We start from the raw sequence: 22,184 nt of genomic DNA on the forward strand, positions 1-22,184 counted from the left end.
ATTTGTTTATTTTTTAAACTAATACCATTAATAAAAAAAACGAAAACAAAGATGTCCAATTTTAAAATAACCAATTACTCATGTCGAGTTTTAAAATTCTACGCTCCATATTTAAACGATTTAAAATTTATGAAAGAAATATTTTTTTTTTACCGAAAATTACGAAAAATTCATGTCCATCTAATTGCTTTCTATTTCGTCCTTTTCAGGTGACCCTTTTTAATGGAAATAATGTTAAAGCTGCTGGTGGTACTTACAACATCAACATGCTTATTTTCGACTGTTAATTCCGGAGTACCAATCGGTTGGTATTACAAAACCCATTTTTAAGAAATCATTCTAGTATCCATCATCTACCTTATTTTAATCAATATCTTATCCCCTATCCCAGCTACTGGCGGTCCATCGCTAATCTACGAAGGTAAAGACGCGCTGCTCACATGTGTTGTATCAGAGAACCGAGCCAATCACACAGTGATATGGAAGAAATCCGACGAAATACTCACAGCCGGTATGGTGAGAGTGACGAGCGACACACGCATCAGCGTGTTGCATGATGAGAGTGAGTGGAAAAGGGGTACATACTACTTATTAAGTGTGTTTGCTTGTGATACTTATAATATTATACACGCATCTTTCGTTTAGATCCCAAAGGTCTTGAGTCTGGTGGGGAGGTATGGGTGTTGCTTGTCAAGCGACTTACCACCGAGGACTCGGGCAGTTATATTTGCGAGCTAAATTCAGAACCGGTCTTGCGTAGTATACACATACTAAACGGTGAGAAAGGGGGAGAGAATAGTTACACCCCGAGAGTCTAAGGATACCTTGCTGGTATCTGTATTGTGCATTTTTTATTTACTTCATTCTCTTTCTTATTTTTTATTCATACCCAGTCAAGCAGGTACCCTCTAATGGCGGCAACATCACTACCACAACAGAGTCGAGTGATGTGTACCTCGTGCCGCCACCGTTCGATGCCACCGACAATCGCTCGTTTTGGCGCGCGCACACAGTCGCGCCACAGATCACCCACGACTTCACTGAGTGCTGTGAGCGCGCCAATATCAGCGCCGAATGCATGGGCTTCTGCAATGTGCACAACATCATAGACGGCACGACAGGCATCGAGCCGGAGGCCTGTGAGAAGGACTTCCCTAACATCGTACGCTGCATGGCCGATGGTCGCAATCACGTGCCTTGCTGTGTAGATAAACAAATACCTGATCTGTGTCAAGATATGTGTCGCGGTGAGTATACACCTTTCACGGATTTGCTGAAGACGCGCGTCTCCTGTGTGCACCACACGCTAAGCGGCCTTCAGTGCATACTACAGGGTGTGCAGAATATACCCAGCACACCAACGGGCGTCACAGTCGATCATGTCTCAGAGACGCGTGTCACCGTGCATTGGTACGAACCGGAAAAGTTGGCGCATAAGGTTAAATTTTACAGTGTCAATCTAACAGCGCTGCATAGCTTCGATGAGGACGAAGTGTCCAATGTGTATGCATGGAAGAAGCGCCCAATCGAACAGACTATCATACGCACCGTGCCCGTGAATCTGACCTCACTCAGCTTGCAGGATCTCACGCCGCTCACAATGTACGCAATCGTGGTGACGGCGCACAACGAATATGGCTCGAGTTTGCCCAGCGAACGTTTGCGTGTTTTCACGCACACAAGTGAGATACTCACACCCATGCCTAGTGATGATGCAGAAGCATCGGCTTCGGTGGAATCTGTCATGCCAGACTTACCCAATATACGCAGTTGTTGTGAGACAAATGGCATGACGCATCGGATGTGTCTGGATAAAATGTGCGATCCACAGAAGACCGATCTCGCTACGCTACCCGACTTTATGGTTTGCGCGCCTTGGTCCAACATCACTTTCACTTGTCTGGCCAATAAGATGGATCACACACCCTGTTGTCGAGCGCGTGGCATACCGGCGGTCTGCTTTCCGCTTTGCTCGGGCAAGATCTCAACGTTGGACTTTAGTCTTTTCAAGTAAGTGAGCGCTGGGGACATTCTGGGCTACGTACTAGAGTAAAATGTTTTCATTTGCCCGTTCTAGGTGCCTGCGGTTCATGTCCGAGTACAGCAGCTGTCTGTTCCAGGGTTACGGCGTGCTGGCAGATCCACCTTCGATAATACGCACGGTAGCTAAGGCGGATAGTTTCATCATTTTAGACTGGAACAAACCAAACCGGTTGGCTGAAACTATAAGTACCTACCATGTGAAGTTTAGGCGGCTGGGAGAAGGCGACGACTATCTGACAGTAGTGAAGGTAAGTAATTCTGGATGACACATCGATAGAAAGCAGTTTAACACCAAAGGTTCGTAGCTGTTAAAATGAAAATTAGAACATAGAAATGCCATAACAACGGGCCCGCCTTAAACCATGCCAAGGTAAAATACTTCCACCGAACGTTTGATAAGAGGCGGTCGTCAGAACCAGGCTTTGATAAAAGAATGAACAACACATCAATTGGCTTGTGTTTCAGTAGGGGATCGATCTAATGATAAGAAAGGAGGTCTCTGGAGGAAAATAATTGTCTGGCCCTATCACATCATACTTTTTGAGGTCTCTTCTGANTAATGATAAGAAAGGAGGTCTCTGGAGCAAAATAATTGTCTGGCCCTATCACATCATACTTTTTGAGGTCTCTTCTGATGGAGTTAGCTAGAGAGAGCTACGCTAGTTAGGCAGGTAGACTGCGTGCAATGGGCCACCCTTATAAGAATTAGTGTAGTACTGTGCGCGACAGCAGGTCTGAAATCAGCCTCAAGGACTTCGGATCCTTGAAAAGTTCATAATCTGGGCAGTCCAAATTCTTTAAGCTTTCGTCCCTGCACACGCACATACCTTACTGCATCTCTGCGCTATTCGCTGCTATGAACTTATGTTTAGGCTACTCTGCGGTAGGTAGTGAGGTTAGCATTATCTACTCTGATAATCAAGTGGAAATTAGGTCTCCGAGTTCACATGGTGATGACGCGGCACACTACATGGCTGCCGAATTGACTATGCGTGCATAAGCCAAGGCTTCGGGAGGAGGGATATTGAAGTACATTCTCTCGCACTTCATGAGCGACCCACAGGAACTTTTTGGCTGGCTGGTGGCGTTGCATAGATTGAGCGGTGATTACCATTGAAAGTAATGTGATATTATGAGTGTGTTTTAACCAGGGACGACTACTGCAACCTAAACTAATCGACTAACAGGGAAATTCTGGCAACTGTCTATCAGCCTATCACAGACTTTTGAAAGACAAAAGTTATGGTGTTCGCTTTTAGCAATTAAGTTTTTTTTTTAAATACTACTAAATTTTTAAAGAATATACTTATATTCCTATGTCCTTTTAAAACCATAATAAATAAAAGAAAAATGAATCCAAAAAAATATAAAACTAAAACAAAAAAAGCGAAAACATATACAAATATTTTTAAAAATTTAATCAAATTAAAAAAGTATTTTTTTCTTAAAAAAATGAAGTGTAAAAATTTATTTTGAAACAGAAACAAATTAAATCAAAAAAGAAGAAAATAATACTTAATAAAAAAAATATATATAAAAAAAATTCTTAAAAAGAAATCTAAAATTTAAAAGAAAGTTAAGATACAAATAAAGACAAAAAAAAATTAAAGTAAAGAATAGGATCCTAAAAATTAAATGAGATAAAAAAATATTTTTTTTTTCAAATAATAAAATCTGAAAATTCAAAAAATTAAATTAACACAAGCAATTTTTAAGCAAAAAACCAAACCGACTTCAATTCTCATATAAAAATTTAAGATAATCGTTAATTTCTTCACGGTCCAATTATCGTTCATTTCTTCACGATCCAATTATCGGATATAAACAAAGTTACTATGCCACCACCCTTGAGGTACCGCCTTTCCGATGAATTATCGAAATCGGTTAACGTGGTCCAAAGTTGTGCGGTAACAGACATAAAAAAAATATTCCGAAAGAATATTCTTCCTTTTTTGAATTCGGTTAAAAAGAAAAACAAATTAAATTTTCAAAAAGAAAAAATAAATAAAATAAGTTTCTACAAATTGAATGAAATTAAAAAGATATTTGACTTCTTTAAATAATAAAATTTAAAAATTTAAAGAAAATTAAACAAAGAAATAAAATAAATTTACTTGAATTAGAAAAAATATAATAGGCATTTTTGCACAATAACTTTAAAAAAGTAAAAGAAAATCAACTATTTAAGAAAAGAAANCTAAATAATAAAATTTAAAAATTTAAAGAAAATTAAACAAAGAAATAAAATAAATTTACTTGAATTAGAAAAAATATAATAGGCATTTTTTCACAATAACTTTAAAAAAGTAAAAGAAAATCAACTATTTAAGAAAAGAAAAAACTAAATTAAAAGTATGCATAAAATATGTTTCTATAGTACAAATTAAACGAAATAAAAAAATATATAAACAAGAAAATCTAAAAATTAAAAGAAAATTAAATTAAAAAAGGAAAAAACTAAAAAAAAACCGCTGTCCGATGATTCAAACTCGGATCTCTTTGCTCGCTCGGTCATTGCGACTCTGGAAGTGATAATGATATACAAGGGCTGTTTTCTAAAACTTTTGTGCTAATTTGTCTTACCAAAATAACTGTAAATAACTGACTAAAGATAGTCCAAAAAAGTAATTAAATTAGGGTCAAGCAATTATATTTTCCAGCATAAATAAAAGACAAAATAAACACACTGAAAGGAACTGCTTTCTGAGCTCAGCATTCACTTTTTATGTACTATAAATAATTTCCGTAATGCAGTAACAATAAATGTCCATCACATTTTCAGAAAAACCCACCACTCATACTGGAAGGTCTCGAACCCGAAGTCTATTACGAATTCTATGTAGTCTCAGTGAACCAATATGGTAAGAGTGAACCTTCGCCACGGCTCATCACACGCACGCAGCCCGCTGAAGCGGTGGATGAGCCAGAACAGCGCTACAATATGACAAAATGCTGTCAGGCTTCCGGTCTGTTACCACAATGCGCGCCACTCTGCTCGTACAATATAAAATTGTCGGATATTGAAAAACTCGGACCGGCGTGTAGAGCGCAAATGCGTAAGTATTCAAGGAGATAAAATAAAAATTGTCATAAATAATTCAGTTGTAACCAATTTCTAAACGCTTTTCTCTTCCCCCTTTTCGCATAGCTGTCATTGTACGCTGTGCCGCCGGCGGACGCGACCATACGCCCTGCTGTCAGCGTCGCGGCGTACCCACTGCTTGCATGTCCATCTGTCGCGGCGTCATGCCGCTTGCCGCCAATGGTGGTGGCAGCAATAGTGGCGCCTTGAGTGGCAGCAGTTATAGCGGCAACAACGGTACGACCTCCAGTGATTGTTTATCTTATGCGGGCAATATCTTGCAGTGCATCGAAGAGGGTGAGTAATGCCATGCTTGGTTGGTTCGACGACGCAAGGGCTGACTGTTTGCACATAGGTACTTACATTGTTGATTTCAATTTGTTGACATAAATATATACACTGGCGGCAAAAGTAATATACTCGCCTTACTTTGCACAGTTTTGGCTATATTTCCATGGTTTATTTTATGTTTAATATTTTTGTATAAAAGTCTGGCTAGTTATACAACAAACCCCCCTTTCCCCAAATTTCAAATCCCCTTTTCAAACTTTATATAAAAATTATGAAAATTCGACCAAATTTTTAAACTTTTTATAAATTTTTTTTTGCAGTTTTGTAGCCCATTCAACTTTAATATAATAAGGTGCAAGTTTTAGGTGGCTCGAAAAAAAGTTGATTTTTGAAAATTTTTTGTTGACGATGCTAGGCATTCTCTTCCATATAAAAAAATTGTCGAGCACACTTTGTTTGGGAAAAAAAGCAGAACACCGTCAGCAAAAAAATATAAATTCTTAAAAACCAACGGTATTTTGCAGCCAATTGAAATTTGAACTTTACTACACTAAAATTCAAAATTTTGAAAATTGAAAAAATTGTCTAAAAATTGTGAATAAAAAGTTTGAGAAATTGGATAAAATTTGTCGAATTTTTATAATTTTAGTTCAAACTTTGAAAAGCTGATTTATGTATATGATGTTTGTGGTACAACTACCTAGGCTCAAAAAAAAAATAATAAACATAAAATAAACTAAATAAATATAGCCAAAATTCTTAAAAGTGCGACGAGTCTTTTATTTCTGCCGCCAGAGTAGTTATTTGCTGTTATTGTTTGTCTACTGCTGCTGTTGTTATTAAAGTTGTTACTTAACACTTGCTCTCATAAAAAAGCTATTGCTGCTGCTACTGTTGTTAGTGTTATTTCTGGTTGTTTATTTGCACACACTTGTTGCTTTTATTAGCGCATTGGCCATGACGAAGGAAGATGCACTCGGCTGACACTGTTCACTGGTGCTCGCTTGCCGTTGTCATTGTTGTCGTTGTTGTTTTATTTCATTCATTATTGCGTTAACCGGTATTATTGTACGTCGTCATACAGCGTTCAATCATGCGTTGCTACTCAAGCAAACAACCTTGCACTGTGCCATTGGCGAAGATAGCAATGACAACAAAAATAGCAGCAACACTAGCAATGCATATTATTACTTGCAACAATATTAGCTTGCTGCCAACAATGTTTGGATGAGTGGCAGCGGCTACAGTAGCAGCAACCTTCCTTTGTATTTGCCAATTAAGCAGCAATTAAAGCCAGTTTGATTGAGCTGCATACTCACATGCTTGCACTAATTCGAGAATAAATTCACTTAGGCGCACAAGGACAAGCCAACAGGCGTACGAACAAATATTTACCTATGCTCTTGACTTATATGTACGTATGTATATAAGGTTGGTCCTTAAAATATTTGCACCATTCCTTTATTTTGTACGTAGAACTGGGAATATTTCAAAATTAAAAACAAAAAAAATTCCAAAATGGAATCGCAACCAGGATGTGAAAAAATCCAATTTTTTAAGGAATTTATATGAATAACTTTCAATGTGCTAAATTATAACTGTTGAAGTAGCCTTTTTTCCAATTGTTGCGATTTAAGCAAAAATTAATTTTTTCAAACCCTGGTAGCGACCGCTAAATTTTTTTATAAATTTTGAAAATTTCGTGAATATTTTACGTTGTATCTAGAACAAAATAAGGGAGTGCCCCATACAAAATTTGATATTTTTAAGGACCATCCTGGTGTGTATTGCTTGTCTTAAATAGTATTCGTATATGTACATATGTGTGCGCATTTTCAGTAGTGTTTGTGAAAATATTGGTGTTTATATGAAAGTGATTGAGCATAAGCATTGGTAAACATAATTTAATTAGCATTTAATAACTTAGTATTGGCTTTGTTGTGAGCATTGGTATGCACATTAATTATTTTTATTCGTGTTTGCATTCGATTTCTTATTCGCATTCGATTTCGATTTCGTATTGGTATTCGTTTGCATTTTCGTACTGGTATCCATAGATGAACTCGTTTCCGTATTCATAATTGTATTTGTATTCGTATCCGCATTCGTCTTCGCATTCGCATTTCGTATTAGTATTTTTTTCTGTTTTCGTATTATTTTTCGTATTCGCGTTTGTTTTCGTCTTCGCCTTCTTACTCTCACTCGTATTTCTATTCGAATATGTTTTCATATTCGTACTCGTACTCATTTTGGTATTCCAAATGATATTTGTACTTATATTTATACTCATATTCATAGATATATATACTCACATTTATACTCGCATTCATATCCCTAATGAAATCCATACTCATATTTATATTCATATTCATATTCAGATTTATATTTATATTCATATTCCTACTCATATTCATGCTCGCAATTACATTCATATTCGTGTTCATATTTATACTCATATTCATAGTATCTTCATATTGATATTTATATTAAAATTCATAGTCATATTTATATTCATATTCACATTCATATTCATATTCATATTCATATTCCTATTCATATTTATATTTATATTCATATTCAAATTCGTATTCATATTCATATCCATACTCATACTCGTATTCCAATTCACATGTATGTACATATGTGCAAACATTCGTGAATGCTTTCGGACTCGATTTCATACTGGCATTCGTATTGGTATCCTAATTTAATTTTATATCTTTGAAGTATCTATACCCCTTATCATTAAGCTTAACACTCGAATTTACCCGCTTTTTCTCTTTCTATTTCCTCATTTCCTCTCATAATTTACCACAGGCACCGAAAGCATACCCGGCCCTGCTGAAGATGTCCACGCCACGGCAGTAACAAACACAACCATCAATCTAACCTGGCGGCAACCAGGCTACGAGGCAAGCGCTTCTACATCCACCGCACCCGCAGCCGCATCATCACCAGCACCAGTCAATGAAGAAGATTCCTATAGCAGCGCGAATAATGGCGACAGCAGCAAATCCTCCACCACTAATGACATTGCCACGGCCAGCGATGCGTCCACTGCTGCTGCTACCACAGCTGATGATGATATCGATTTTATCGTGCAATATGGCAAAGTCAATAACATGACCCTCTATGAGACGGTGGCAAAACTGGAAAATGTGAGTATCATTCAAACTACCGACCGACTATTAAGTACATACATATATTCGTGCTATGTCCGTTGACTTTCAATTCACTTGCAACTGGCAATTTTCATTGAGTAAGTTGGCTATGCTGGTAATGATGCCCATACATATGTACATTAGAGTGGTTCAAAAAAAAAACATTCCGAAAGCGGTACTGGTACCAAACCTTACGTTTCTAAGTACAAATTTAGAGGATGCTCATGATGCTCATATTTTACTCTAGAAATATTGCGTACATATATGTATTAATCAAACAATTGGTTAAGTACCTAAGAACATTTCAAATTTAAATTATCTAAAGACTATCACAAGCTTCAGTTGTCATGGCAACAGTACCTTTTTATAAAAATCCACAATATCTTTGCCAGTTTCACTGCGATCCAGTCTTTCAAGGTCATTAAGCACCCTGTATTGGTTGCAGTAGAATACTCACAGTTGGTATAGATATTACAAATAATAAAAGGAAAAAACCTAAAGGTGTGTAGCGTTTTCTAGGATGAAATTTTTTTCCCCCATACAAAAATTGGACCACTTTAATGTATAATATATGTAAAAGTGAATGCACTATTGGCTCTTAGCATATCTGGCCATTTGCAGCAGCTGGTCCTCAGACGTCAGCTCAGTTGTGGCGATACTTCAGTTATTAGCGTTTCTTGTCTTTTTTTGGACTCCATGCAAATTACTCGCTGCCACTAGTACCAGCTGATTTGATCGGTTAGGGCAAGGGGAGCTTACATTCTTGTAGTTTGACTTTTTAAACTTTTGGCTTCTGCTGCTTGTAGTTGCTCATAATGTAAGCCTCCTTTCGCTACTTCTCGTATGCTTGTCGGGGGCCAACTGGTTTTGATTCGATTTTGTTTGCTGGGGTTAATTGTGTACAGAAATAGAATTTCGAAGAATTTGAATTGGAAAACTTGGCTAATTAGGTTATTTGTATTGCATTCAATGGGAATTGTAGAGTGGCTAAAGTGAAATCAATTAAGTTTGATTACTTTTTTTGCCAAAAAAAAGGGCGTCCAAGGTGACTGAGGACTATTATGCGAGCTTAGTTCCATATACGTATTTAAATATGCGCTTACCTCTCTGCTTGTATAGCTACTCAGATACTAAGTATTTTCCATACCACTTGAAACTACTTCCATTCATCTTAGACTAGCTGCATTTTTTATAAAAGGGATATTACTGGCGGCTTGACTAGGAAGCGCACTAAGAGGAGCGCAGATACTTTCACCGTACCAAAACTACAATTAACGTTGAAAAGACTGTCATCGCCAACCATTTTTTTGTTATATTAAGGTCTTTTATACCCCAGGAAGATAACATAACCTTTCAAAGGATTTGGTTTGTTTTATTTAAACCGAGGGCCCTGCGAAAGCATCGCAGTCCGTAGAGTTTTCTCCGATGGGTTCTAATTGAATCTAGCTATGGTTTAGCAAACGGTTTATAAGAGTAGCAATTCACTCAACGGCACAAAGGGCATTAGAGGTACTTCTGGACGACGAAGCTGGTAGACCTACTTCCACCAAAACTCGTCTTCATTGTGAAAAGCCAAGCTGGGTAAGTGGCGACAAGCTTGAAGTGTGTTCAAGAATACCAAATAACCCTACAATCGCTTCGACAGTATATACAGGGCCGGATTAACCATGTCGGGGCCCCTAAGCAATGCAATTTTCGGTACCGCAAAAAAAACTTTTTAAACATATATGTATACAATAATTAGGCTATTTTTTCGAGTCATCATTCATATGTTCTTGTACAATGAAACAAACAAAAGGAAAGTAATGCAAAACTCAATTTAAATGATTTCTCGGTAGGTACAATTTTATCTTTCCCCTTGAACCATTTCGTCCATAAACTCAGGGTCCTCTGATCGACCTTCTTTTGCGCAAGCTTCTTTCGTATCATCGTTGGATTTCGTCAAGATATCTACTAGAAATCTAGACAGATAATTAATGTTGCGATAAGCTTTAAGTCACCGCGACAATTCTATACACAGCTTGTCCAGTATAAGTAAATAAGTCCAATTTTGAATTTCTCTTTTCCTCTAAGCACAACGTCTTCTTCTGCAGATTCGTCATCGTGATGCCCTTTTCCTTTCTCGCATACGTTGATTTTCAAAACTATGTTGGGCATCACTTTTCTCATTTGCCTTCATCTCGTTATCGTCAAATAATCATCGCTTTGAAAGCACAACTTCAAAAAGCGATTTGAAAAGATCGACTACCCAGTTACCTTAAAGAACGACTTCCATTATCTAGGTCTTCCCGAGCACATTCCTAACTTCTTGCCATCAGTTTTTTGTATTCTCAGTACGTCTTTTCAACAGATTACCACATGCGATTAGAAATACATTTTAAATAGATGTGTGATTTGAAAATGAATTTTGGAAGCTAAGCTTCTTAAATAGCCTACTTGGAATTGGACCTGAGGATACAAATCTTCACATTAAATTTTCACTCGTTGAAACATTTAGAAATTTTCTTCTCCCTTCTCGGGCTGCTATCTGTTGCGGAATAAAAAGGAAAAAAGATTGGGGACCAAATTTCTTGGTATAGCAGAATTTTGGAGGCAACAGTCGTACATATATTTCAAGGGCACATTTTACAGTTGAATAGATGTATTAGTGGTATCTAATGTGACGGTTAGCGCTGTCGTGGCACTCTTTTATATGAGTCAAGTGTGGGTTAAATATTATTCTCTTATAGGAAATGTAACGATTTCGCACACTTATGAAAATATCTCTCGCGCTTCGATGTTTATACAGAGTGCACCATACATGACCACATAATATAGCAATAATATTATCATCAAACATCAATTCCAGGCAGCCGTTGCCGTTACCGATGCCATTTAGCTAAATTGTTGGCAAAACACAAACGCATAAATGGGTTTACAGCAGCACTGGGCGGTGCCTGCCCGGCGGGCATATTCGCGTATACATATACGCTCTGCTTTAGAAGGCAGCGAAAGCTTTATTCAACCCCTGTGGGGAAAATCTCTAGTTCTGAACTGGGGCGCTTTTAGTACATTTAGACCCTGTACTGGTTCGCGATAAATCTCTTTTGCATGCAAGCAACTGGCGAATTTAACATGGCGATGTCCTAGGAAGTATCAATTGCCCCCCGCTGCATCCCTTTTTCGATAGTTCCGAACTTGTCCTAAATTCTATAGTTCCGAACCAGTTCTGAAATCGACAGACGAAAGAAAAAAGTATCATGATTTTTCAATCTCTTCGGTTCTTCCGTGTGCGATTTTACATTATTTTCAAAGAAACATTTTTTCAATTTGAAATTAAATTTGTTGAAATATACGTTTACATACCTTGCTGTAGCTAACTTTGCAGGGGTGCTCGCTGTTATTGGTTAGATTCCATACGGCCCCAAGATGTTAATATGTTAACACAAAGCTTTGTTTTGTATTACCAAACTATGAAATAGCATCTGCGAAGCACAGAATAGAATCGTATTTGAATGAAAAAGCCGCCGAACACATGTCTATGTAAAGTAAACAAGGCCCCCGCTGCATCCCTTTGTCGATAGTTCCGAAATAGTTCTAAATTCGACAAATAGGATCTAGTTCGTTCTGCATCCCTTTTTCTATAGTTCCGAACCATTTCTAAATTCGTCACTTTAGATATAGATTTGTAGTGAAAAAAGTTGAAAAAAATTAGTTTCTTAAAAGTACCACTTTTCGCCCATTTTGGACTGGTGGGGATCTAGTTCCTATCAGACTAGTTCCTTTTTGGCGATAAAGACCTAGTACGGAACTAGAAATTTGATTCACCAGTCCGCGGTTTCCCTGGAGGGTATGCATTTGTTAGGGCATGCTTGCATCTACATACATACATACATACATACATATATGTAGAGAACACATCCTGGAAGTACACACGAATATACAACCCATAACTGCGTGCTATTTTTTATTTTTAGGTACACAGTTACATACAAACGTATATATGTATGTAGATATGTATATTATACTGTGTCAGCAAAAAAATAAAAAATCGCTGTACATCTACGTATCCAAAGCACCGTGGCAAGGCATTCTCGACCCCTACGTTTTTACATTTTCATAATAGCTTCGGCATGTATAGTCGGATCTGAAAGCATGATTTATCGGTGTTTTTGTCTCGATCAGAATTTTTTTTATTCTAAAGTGAGGTAACTCAAGTACTTGCCCACCATATCTCAATTCTTATCACCCTAATGTCAGTCAATCAAAACTCGCCAAAAATCACTAAAGTTTTGCTAAGGAAGTACTTTGTTTTAAAGGCAATTTAAATTTTTTTTGGCTGAAAGTAGCGTGGCCTTTTAACATTTTCATTCCTATATTCGGCATATATGTGCAGTCGGATCTCAAAGTATGGTATATCGATGTTTTGCCCCGAAGTTAGCCTCTTTTTGTTCTAAAGTTCATTGACCTCAAGTACCCTTTCCTAGTATATATCCACCAGATCTCTGTTCTTATCACCTCAACGTACCGCCCTAATGCCAGTAAATAAAATTTCACCAAAAAGCATTGACGAAGTATTTCGAGTATTTCAGTGGAACTATTTATTTATATAAAAATTTTATTGCCGAAAGTAGGTGTCACAGAAAAATTAAAAAAAGGCGACCCTAAGGTTTGGCTAAACAAATTTTTTTGCTTATGAGCGGTCTAATGTACACAAAATATATAAAATACGTACATAAATATATATGTGCATATATCGACGCGCTTATATATGTAATGCAACACAAAACACTGACACTACGCTACGTTATAGTTGTTGTTGTTATTAGTTTAAAACATTTTGTCATTGTTTTTGTTGCTGCCACTGTTATGCTCCCACTAACTGCTTAGACGTGCTGTAATATTCATTTTATTTTCATGTGTGTACATTTGAAAATGTAAGCGTTTGTAATGGCGTTCCGACGAATTTCAGATGCTTAATATTCCCGCCCATATTATAGCTGCAAAACATATTACATACATATGTTTATATGTTTTAATATAGTTACTTGTTTTTAAGGCCCTTCATAGACGCCAGTAGATTTTACTGGCCCGGAACTACGCTATTTCTTAGTTACTGTGGGAACTGTGTGGACGATAGAAAAAAAAAATCACAAATAAAACGTTCACTCCTAGGAAAGCAGAATTGGAATCCTTTTTGACTGTGCGGCAGTGAAGCATAGTTTCTTCTTGATTTTGCAAATTTTTCCATTTGTTATTCTATACAAGAAAACTCGATGGGTTTTTCAGTTTACCAGCTGCCCTGTAGTCAGACAAAAAATGTGTCACAGTTTGGAGATCAGACTGTCTCTTCCTTATGAATATGAAGTCCGTTTGGCTTCATCATGTCAGGATTTTTTCTAACCTCAAAAAACATGCCTGACACATAATATTTCCGATGTTTTTTGGGGTTAGAAAAAATAAATAAAAATCAGCAAGTAATCATATAAAAGTAATTTTTTAATAAAAGATATAATGAATAAGGCAAAAAGAAGTTACTAAGACGTTAGATTGAATACTTTTAGAACTTCTTTTCAACATTTTTGGGAGATATTCTGTATATTTTTTTACGTTCTTATTTTTTCGGGACCTAACGCTTATTCTCTGTTCAGAAAATAGCATGCATTTTTTATTTTAAAAATTAAAGCACAACTTTTTTTTCATAAAATGTATACTCGGTTCCGTCACTGCAGCAGGATCCTCTTCTAGTTTGAAGCATAATAGTTCTTAACTAGTCCAGTACTGCCCCTGGAAATTTTAATGCCGTAGTCATCAATTGTGCACGAAAATTTATTAACTGGTTAATTGACATACATAAGTAGTAGTACTAGTAGTATATTTATTTATTCAGCACATATTTAAAATACATTTTACAATTGCTGTAACTGACATTCAAAATAACATAAAATAAATAAGTTCATAGACATTTAACATTTAATGTTGTATGTCTGCATCGCACATTAATTTGAAATGAAGCGAATTCATTTATTATTAAATCTCTATATATTGGCAGTTTGACGAACATGTCATAAGCGAATTATCGCCTTTGAACTGAAACTATCTTATCTTTTGTCGTCGTCAATTTCCCCATCTGGTTTTCTTTATTCGTCACTTTTGTCTATAGCTAGGTTACGTTCGTTCACTTTCTACTATGTACGCATACCACAAGTGCTGCGGAAAACGTTCTTAATAGCTTTTCCATTGAGGTTGGTAATGTTGGCAGTAGTTCGCTTTATTCAAGTGCTGTCGATTTGAACGCGGAATAGAGCTGTTTGTTCAAATTGAATGAGCTTTAGTGCTGATGGCTTTTTACATACAGATATACATATTTACAGATAAACCAACCAATGATGCAACAACTTTTGCTTTAAAAAGTAATGTTTATGCCCTCTTAAAATATGAGCCGGTTACAAAATGCAGTACACATCGTCGTTTAAAATACAAAACCGCGTTACTGACATTTGCTGCCAAAAATTGGATTTGCTCACACAAGCTCTTGGCTCAACCTTTATCCATTCGTCCTGAAATTTACTAGCCCGAAATGCGGTTGCTTTATAAAAAAGAGAACCATTTTGAAATGTGAGTATTTTTGCTCTTAAGAAAATAATTTTTGCAACCTCACATACGCGGTTTTGCATTTTGTTGATAGGCGGTTTTGTACCTTAAAGGGCGATATACTTGACTATGGCACAGCTCCGCGCCTTCTCAAACGCTATATTGTACCAATCGTGTGACTACAAAAATAATTGTTGTTCGAATTTGCTTTTTTTTTGGTACCAATAGCACAATATAAAAAATGTACAAATTTTCTGCGACACTGCCTTTACAAAGCTTAAACCTAAAATATTGAGAAAATTAAGAAATAAAATTTGTGCACTGAACCTTTTTAAAAGTATGTTTTCTTTAACTAATTTTTTTTATTTTTTTTTTAATTACAAGGAACACCATGCATCGAACATCGATGGTGACGAGCAGACCAGGCGAACTTCGTCCCGCCCAAAATAATTTTTTGTTTTGAAACAATTCGGTCCAACATTTTCACCAACAGTTCACGTTCATGATTTTCAGTAACGCATTTCTAATATTACGGTTTGGTGGTTGTCAGAAAGCATATTTCCATTGTCGTCTTAAATAACCTAGCAAAAGTGTGTACTCTACCATGAACACTTCCGGAGATATGCAGTATGAGAAATTCGGTTTGTATGGGAGGTGCCACACCCCCTGCACCTAGCGGTATGAAATATACTTTAAATCCGATTCTTATACCTACCATATATACACAAACAATTTCACAAAGATCGGTCTAGCCATTTGGGAGGAGTTCGACCACAAACAGCGTGACACGAGATTTTTATTTTAACTGATAAATCGCAAAACATCAATGTGACTTCACGATGCATTGCACCGGAAAAAACAACGATGTATTTTGTGCGTGCGCATCCCTACCCAGGACTCTCGTATAATAATCCGGTGTCGCTCTTAAGCGAAGGACAACAAGAGTTGCCATTTGTTGTACCATCAGACCTGGTGACAGTATAACCTAAAAAAAAAAAAAATCGTTTTACTCTTCATCAGAGTTGGAGTCGAATCATCTGAGCAATGAGCATCAGTTTGCCAACGATCACCCATCGATGTATTGGGAGTACGGGCATGGCAGAAGTTTGTGCAGTGAAGGCCGATTCCATGTTTTTTTTTCGATGAATGAAATACGGAAAAAGGTCGGGGGAAATCAAATGGCCGCGGAATGCTGGCTTTTCGAGCCACGGAGGTTTTTAACAATTCATAAAGTCGTATTAATATGGAAAAGTATGCCTGCGAACAACAGTGTTCTTTTTTATTCAAGAGGATACTTGAATGAATTTAGAATTCCTGGTAGTTAAAAAATATTTTTTGTGCTTTAAAATCTCATATCCAATAACTAAGCCTAAACCTAAAACTATTTTGATGTTGTGGAGTTGCTGCTATGGCGTATACTTAAACAGCGAAAAACGTACAATCAACAGCAATCATACGTCTAGGTGGCCCGTAGGCACTTAACAGGTACAGCATACGCGACCGAAACAATGGCGCGCCATTGTTTTTGTTGTTGTTGCCGTGTTCACAATACTCTCCCAATCTCACATTTTCTATTTGACGCAGAATTTTGGTAGCGAATTTTGTTTGATTTCAACGGTTTCTGGCAATTTAACTTTGCTAATGTTTTCACCAGCACAACTGTTGTATTTTTATGCATTTTTTTGCCTTGCTTACAATATGCGCAGACAAATTGCCGCACAAATATGCGTTTAGTTTTTTTTTTCACTGCACACCTTTTGGCTGCTAATATTAATGGAATTTATATTGGCATTAATGTGCCAACTCGTGGGAGAGCTGACAGCTACATACATAACTACATATTTAGGTGGATAGCATAAGCTACTAGTGAGCTGTAAATTATATAACTGACCCAATTTTCGCTTCATGACTTAAGAGTGAGATGAAAACAACTATGAAAATGTCTATATAATAACATAAATAACAATTAATTAGATGAGTTAGCGGTCATACTATTTATAAAATGGTTGAATAGCTTTTTTTGCATTTATTTTGTTGGCTTGCTGAAAATATTTGTAACTTCATGTGGAAAATGTGTGGCAGGCGAAAAACGTGCACAAAATGACTAAAAAATTATTAAAAGTTCTTGGAAGTCTAATTTGAAAATTGGTTGAAAATGCGGAAATGGACAATTTTCTATATGCATACATATTAGGTCTGTGCAACAACATTTCCAGTACTATTATACCGTGTGGCAAAACTCGAAAAATTTCAAACACACCCGAAACCATCAATATACTCACGAAACCATGGCCCAGATATGGTGAAACTGCGTTTTTATTAAAAATTCACTTTTAAAAAAGTTGGAAGAGTGAAATTTGAGAACGTGTCGGTTTTACAAAAATGCATAATGAAAATTTTCAAGAATATTGAAGGATAAAAATTTAAAATTAATTTTTAAAGAACTTAATGTCCTACAATAATATGCATAGATAAATTTTTACCTCAAACGGTTCAACTGTTATAACATTTTGAATGAAAAAAATGTCATATAATTTACATGGAAGATTTCAAATGCCCACCGACACCTTTTATAATTGGAATCCAAAATTTTCCAAAAGGGAGAATTTTCTTCTTAGTAAATAGGTACCTTTAAGGCCATAAATTCATTAGGTTGGTCATTTAGATCACCGTAATGTATATGATTTAGTACAAAGTACCAACAGAAAATTCCACACAAATTTTTGATTGATTTTTGACACTCAAGATCGTTCTTTGAAGTTTAGCAGCAGATTACTTACGTTTTTGATTGAGAGTCCGCACACGCTTCAGGTGGAAATCCACAGGGTTCCTCTAGGTGGCGGAGCCACGTTTTACCAAAGACCTGTTTAAATATCCACAACGCTGTTAAAGCTTTGGCGGTCCAATGATCAACATTAAACTTTCATAAATTTTACTATTTAAGATAACATCTAAACACATTACTACGGGAAAAATTATATAATTTGACTCCTTTAAAAGCTGCGGAAACAAGACCGTTCAACCTTCTTCTTCTAGTGAAGAGCACAACATTAGCCGTAGTTGGGTTAATTTCAATCATAACATATTTGCGTTTTCCCGCAAACAATTGATAAGGGCTTGAAGTAGAGCCGCATTGAACAAATCCAGTTTACTAGCATAGAATTTACTCGATGCCTTAGAGCCTAGTTGCATATTCTACCAATTGGGTTTTGTAAAAAGTACTTTCAACGTCTACAAAAACACCCAAGATGAATTTGTTATTAGCGATGGCATTCCTAATTCTAGCAGCCGGATTTTGAAGAGCCGTCTCACAAGACTCTCACGCCTGATATGCATGTTTATGCAAACACAGAATAAGTGATGATGTGGAGACACCCTACGAATGTACAACTCAGCCAATACTCCTGACATTTCAGCTAGAAGGATATCATGTTAATGGCCCAGTCGTCCCAACTAACTTAGGGATAAAGACGACGCCTACTAGTCTCCATGATTAATCTTATTATCTTGTATTTTTATACCTTTCATGAGCATGAAATGGTATTATAACTTTGGTCCGAAGTTTGCAAGTACTAAAATAAGAAGAGATAGAGCCATGAAAATGTATACTCATATGATCAGAACGTCGAGCTGAGCAATCTAGTCTCTCAGTTTTTGAGATATCACTGACTGAAATTTGGTAAGTGAGTGGATTTTTAAAACGTATTAGTGATTTGACGGAACCGAAAAATCGGATAACTATAGCATATATCTCCCATACAACGGATTGTTCAGATATGAGATTTTTCGTATTAACTCCTGCATTTATTTCGTTAGGAACATGGAATTTTTCACTACTACTAATCATTATCAATAGAATATTCACAGTGAAAATAACAATGACGGACCACTTTATTATATAGCTCCTATACAACTGATTGTTTAGATATGAGATTTTTCGTTATAACTCCTGCATTTATGCCGCTAGGAACATGAAATTTTCACTATTTTCACTTATTATCAACAGAAAGTTACATTACAGTAAAAATTACAAAGAACCCCCATACAACCGATTTACTCTAAAACTCCTTTATTTGGACAACTAAACCCGAGAAATTTCGTGAGCTATTTTCATACAAAGTCAAAATCGGTGCTGTGTAAACTTTATATTCTATACCACTGATTCTTCAGATTACAAGTTTTTGAGGGTATCTTATTACATTAAACGATCAATTCTTGTATATATGTATATATATCCATAGGGTTCTCGGAAACGGCTCTGACGAGTTTGATGAAATTTTGTACACAGATAATGTTTTGGATTTTAAGGTTATCTGAATAGGCACTACCTCCGAGAAGACTCGTATAAGGTTACCACCTATTCGAAATTAGTTACAAATTAATTAAAACATATTTTAATAGTGTAAGATTTGCACTTATTTTCGATTCTACACAATTTATCTAGAACATCGCAATATGGATATCAAATGAAAGATATCGTTGAAAACTTTGGTCAGAAAATATTTTTCATTAGGGTATTTCGGAATAGGGTCGCCACCTAAATTTTGGATTAAGAAATTTACTTAATAGATATAAAATTCATTTCTTTTCCAAAGTATTTTTTTAAAGCTATCCAAATCTTGAAAACTTAGAAAAATATATGCACTCCGGGCAAAGCTCGGTCAACCTGGTACTAACCCCGGTATTACCGGTTTACATACCGATCACACAGCAAAGAAAATTACTTGTATTGGTGCTTTAGATTTGATTTTTTATATATGTAACTCTATATTTATGCTGTGAATATAAAAATTTGTTCAAATGAAGTAGTTTGTTAAAGTAAACGTTTCTGATGTTACATGTTTTTTTTTTATAAAAATGTGTACAACAGATGTTGATTTAGTATAGAAACTGCTCACTCCAATTGCTCTTTTTTATTTTATTTATTTTTATACGAAATGTAGCCTTCTAACTCCTTTTCAAAAAATTAGTATTATTTGTTAGGGAATGAAATAGAGTATGAAAGGGAATTTTCAAATCTTTAAGCCGAATATAAGTTAAATGCAAAATTTTCAAATTCACTTAATTTCACCTTCCAAAGATTCTGCAATATATTGAGCGTTAAACAGTTCCACACTCCACCGACCGACCTTGTTCGGCCTTGCCCCTTCTAATTACTATTCTCCTCTAATGCTGCGCTACGCTGTCATTCGTAATTGATGCCAATAATGTTCATAATAACAGCTGCAGCAAAAATTCACTTGCGGTTGAGATGCATCTTCAGCGGCAGCGATGGTTTCTGCTAACAGTTATAATGCATTCTACGAGTATTATGCAGCAGCAGCTCTACAGCTGGCGTGTTAAACTCGATTTTGCTTCTAAATACCGAACTGCGGCATTGGCCGCTAATGAAGTGGGGAATTATGTATGGTATGTAGAAGCGTGCTGCGACTGCTTGTGCTGGCAATGCTAAAGCAATTTACATATGTTAACATTTGACAGGCATACATAGCACATTAATTTGTGATGAAACGTGCATCTCATAGGCACATATGTACATATGTATGCATGTATATGTCTTCGTGCATGTAAAATGCATGCTACTATCTACAGCTTCGTGATAATTATTGTTGAATGCAACACCCATTCGCACGCAGCATGTACATTAGGATTGTCCAAAAATATTAAAGTCGAAGTTGTAATGCTCTCATCCCTTAGGATTGTTCTATATCGAAAAAGTATACCCCTATTTTTTTATTTTGAAATCAAAAAATATTTAGAGGTTGCTCAAAGCGTTCAAAGTTTTCCATGTATTTCTATATGGGATAAGAGAAAATTTCCGTAGAAATGGTACAGAATTCTTGAAAATCAATATTTTTCGATCGGAAAACTTCGGTCCTCTTCAGAAGACTTTCCGTAACAATACCCAAGTGTTTATTTAACCATTTTTTAATGCTAACGATTTTTTATTGGTCGCCCCATTGCATTTTTCGAGGTTTTTGACGGACCTATAAATTATAGTTCCGATGAAAAAATGGTTAAATAAACAATTAAGTATTATTGTTGGGAGTCTCCTGCAGATAAAGAGATTTTTCTGGTAGAAAAATATTGATTTTTAACTATTCTATACCATCTCTACAAAAAGTTGTTTTTTGCCCATATAAAATACATGGACAATTTTGGGCGCTTTGAGCGACCTCTAAATATTTTTTGATTTCAAAATAAAAAATAAGGGTATACTTTTTTTCGGTATAGAACACTCCTAGGGGGTGAGAGTGTAAAAATTACGACTTTTTCACATGCATTTTTGGACCACCCTAATGTACATGCATATGTAAGTGCGTAAATATTTGCATTTAAGATTTTCTTATGCAAACGCGAACATTAAACTCGAAAATGGGTGCATATGCACTTAGTCAGCTAAGCGCTTTCATGGATTTTGCATAATTTTTACGCCACTTACTAGGTGCATCGAACCAAAAAAAANTAATTATTGTTGAATGCAACACCCATTCGCACGCAGCATGTACATTAGGATTGTCCAAAAATATTAAAGTCGAAGTTGTAATGCTCTCATCCCTTAGGATTGTTCTATATCGAAAAAGTATACCCCTATTTTTTTATTTTGAAATCAAAAAATATTTAGAGGTTGCTCAAAGCGTTCAAAGTTTTCCATGTATTTCTATATGGGATAAGAGAAAATTTCCGTAGAAATGGTACAGAATTCTTGAAAATCAATATTTTTCGATCGGAAAACTTCGGTCCTCTTCAGAAGACTTTCCGTAACAATACCCAAGTGTTTATTTAACCATTTATTAATGCTAACGATTTTTTATTGGTCGCCCCATTGCATTTTTCGAGGTTTTTGACGGACCTATAAATTATAGTTCCGATGAAAAAATGGTTAAATAAACAATTAAGTATTATTGTTGGGAGTCTCCTGCAGATAAAGAGATTTTTCTGGTAGAAAAATATTGATTTTTAAGTATTCTATACCATCTCTACAAAAAGTTGTTTTTTGCCCATATAAAATACATGGAAAACTTTGGGCGCTT

The 22,184-nt window shown here is 36.0% G+C and overlaps 1 protein-coding gene across 1 annotated transcript in view; it reads left to right on the forward strand.

The window, feature by feature from the left end:
- Positions 1-222: 222 nt before the first annotated feature.
- LOC108373704 (Ig-like and fibronectin type-III domain-containing protein 2) overlaps positions 223-22,184 on the forward strand; it is a gene marked incomplete at its 3' end in the record, with an annotated part of 27,813 nt that continues 5,851 nt past the window's right edge. The window contains exons 1-8 of the mRNA XM_017629638.1: positions 223-304; positions 392-577; positions 646-777; positions 894-2,010; positions 2,078-2,291; positions 4,826-5,099; positions 5,192-5,422; positions 8,234-8,574. Of these exons, the coding sequence (XP_017485127.1) occupies positions 223-304; positions 392-577; positions 646-777; positions 894-2,010; positions 2,078-2,291; positions 4,826-5,099; positions 5,192-5,422; positions 8,234-8,574 (2,577 nt within the window). The remainder of the gene's footprint in view (positions 305-391; positions 578-645; positions 778-893; positions 2,011-2,077; positions 2,292-4,825; positions 5,100-5,191; positions 5,423-8,233; positions 8,575-22,184) is intronic.

This window comes from Rhagoletis zephyria, unplaced genomic scaffold (genome assembly GCF_001687245.7).
Source record: "Rhagoletis zephyria isolate East Lansing unplaced genomic scaffold, Rhagoletis_zephyria_1.1 Rzeph_scaffold_06973, whole genome shotgun sequence".
In the NCBI taxonomy this organism is placed as follows: domain Eukaryota; kingdom Metazoa; phylum Arthropoda; class Insecta; order Diptera; family Tephritidae; genus Rhagoletis; species Rhagoletis zephyria.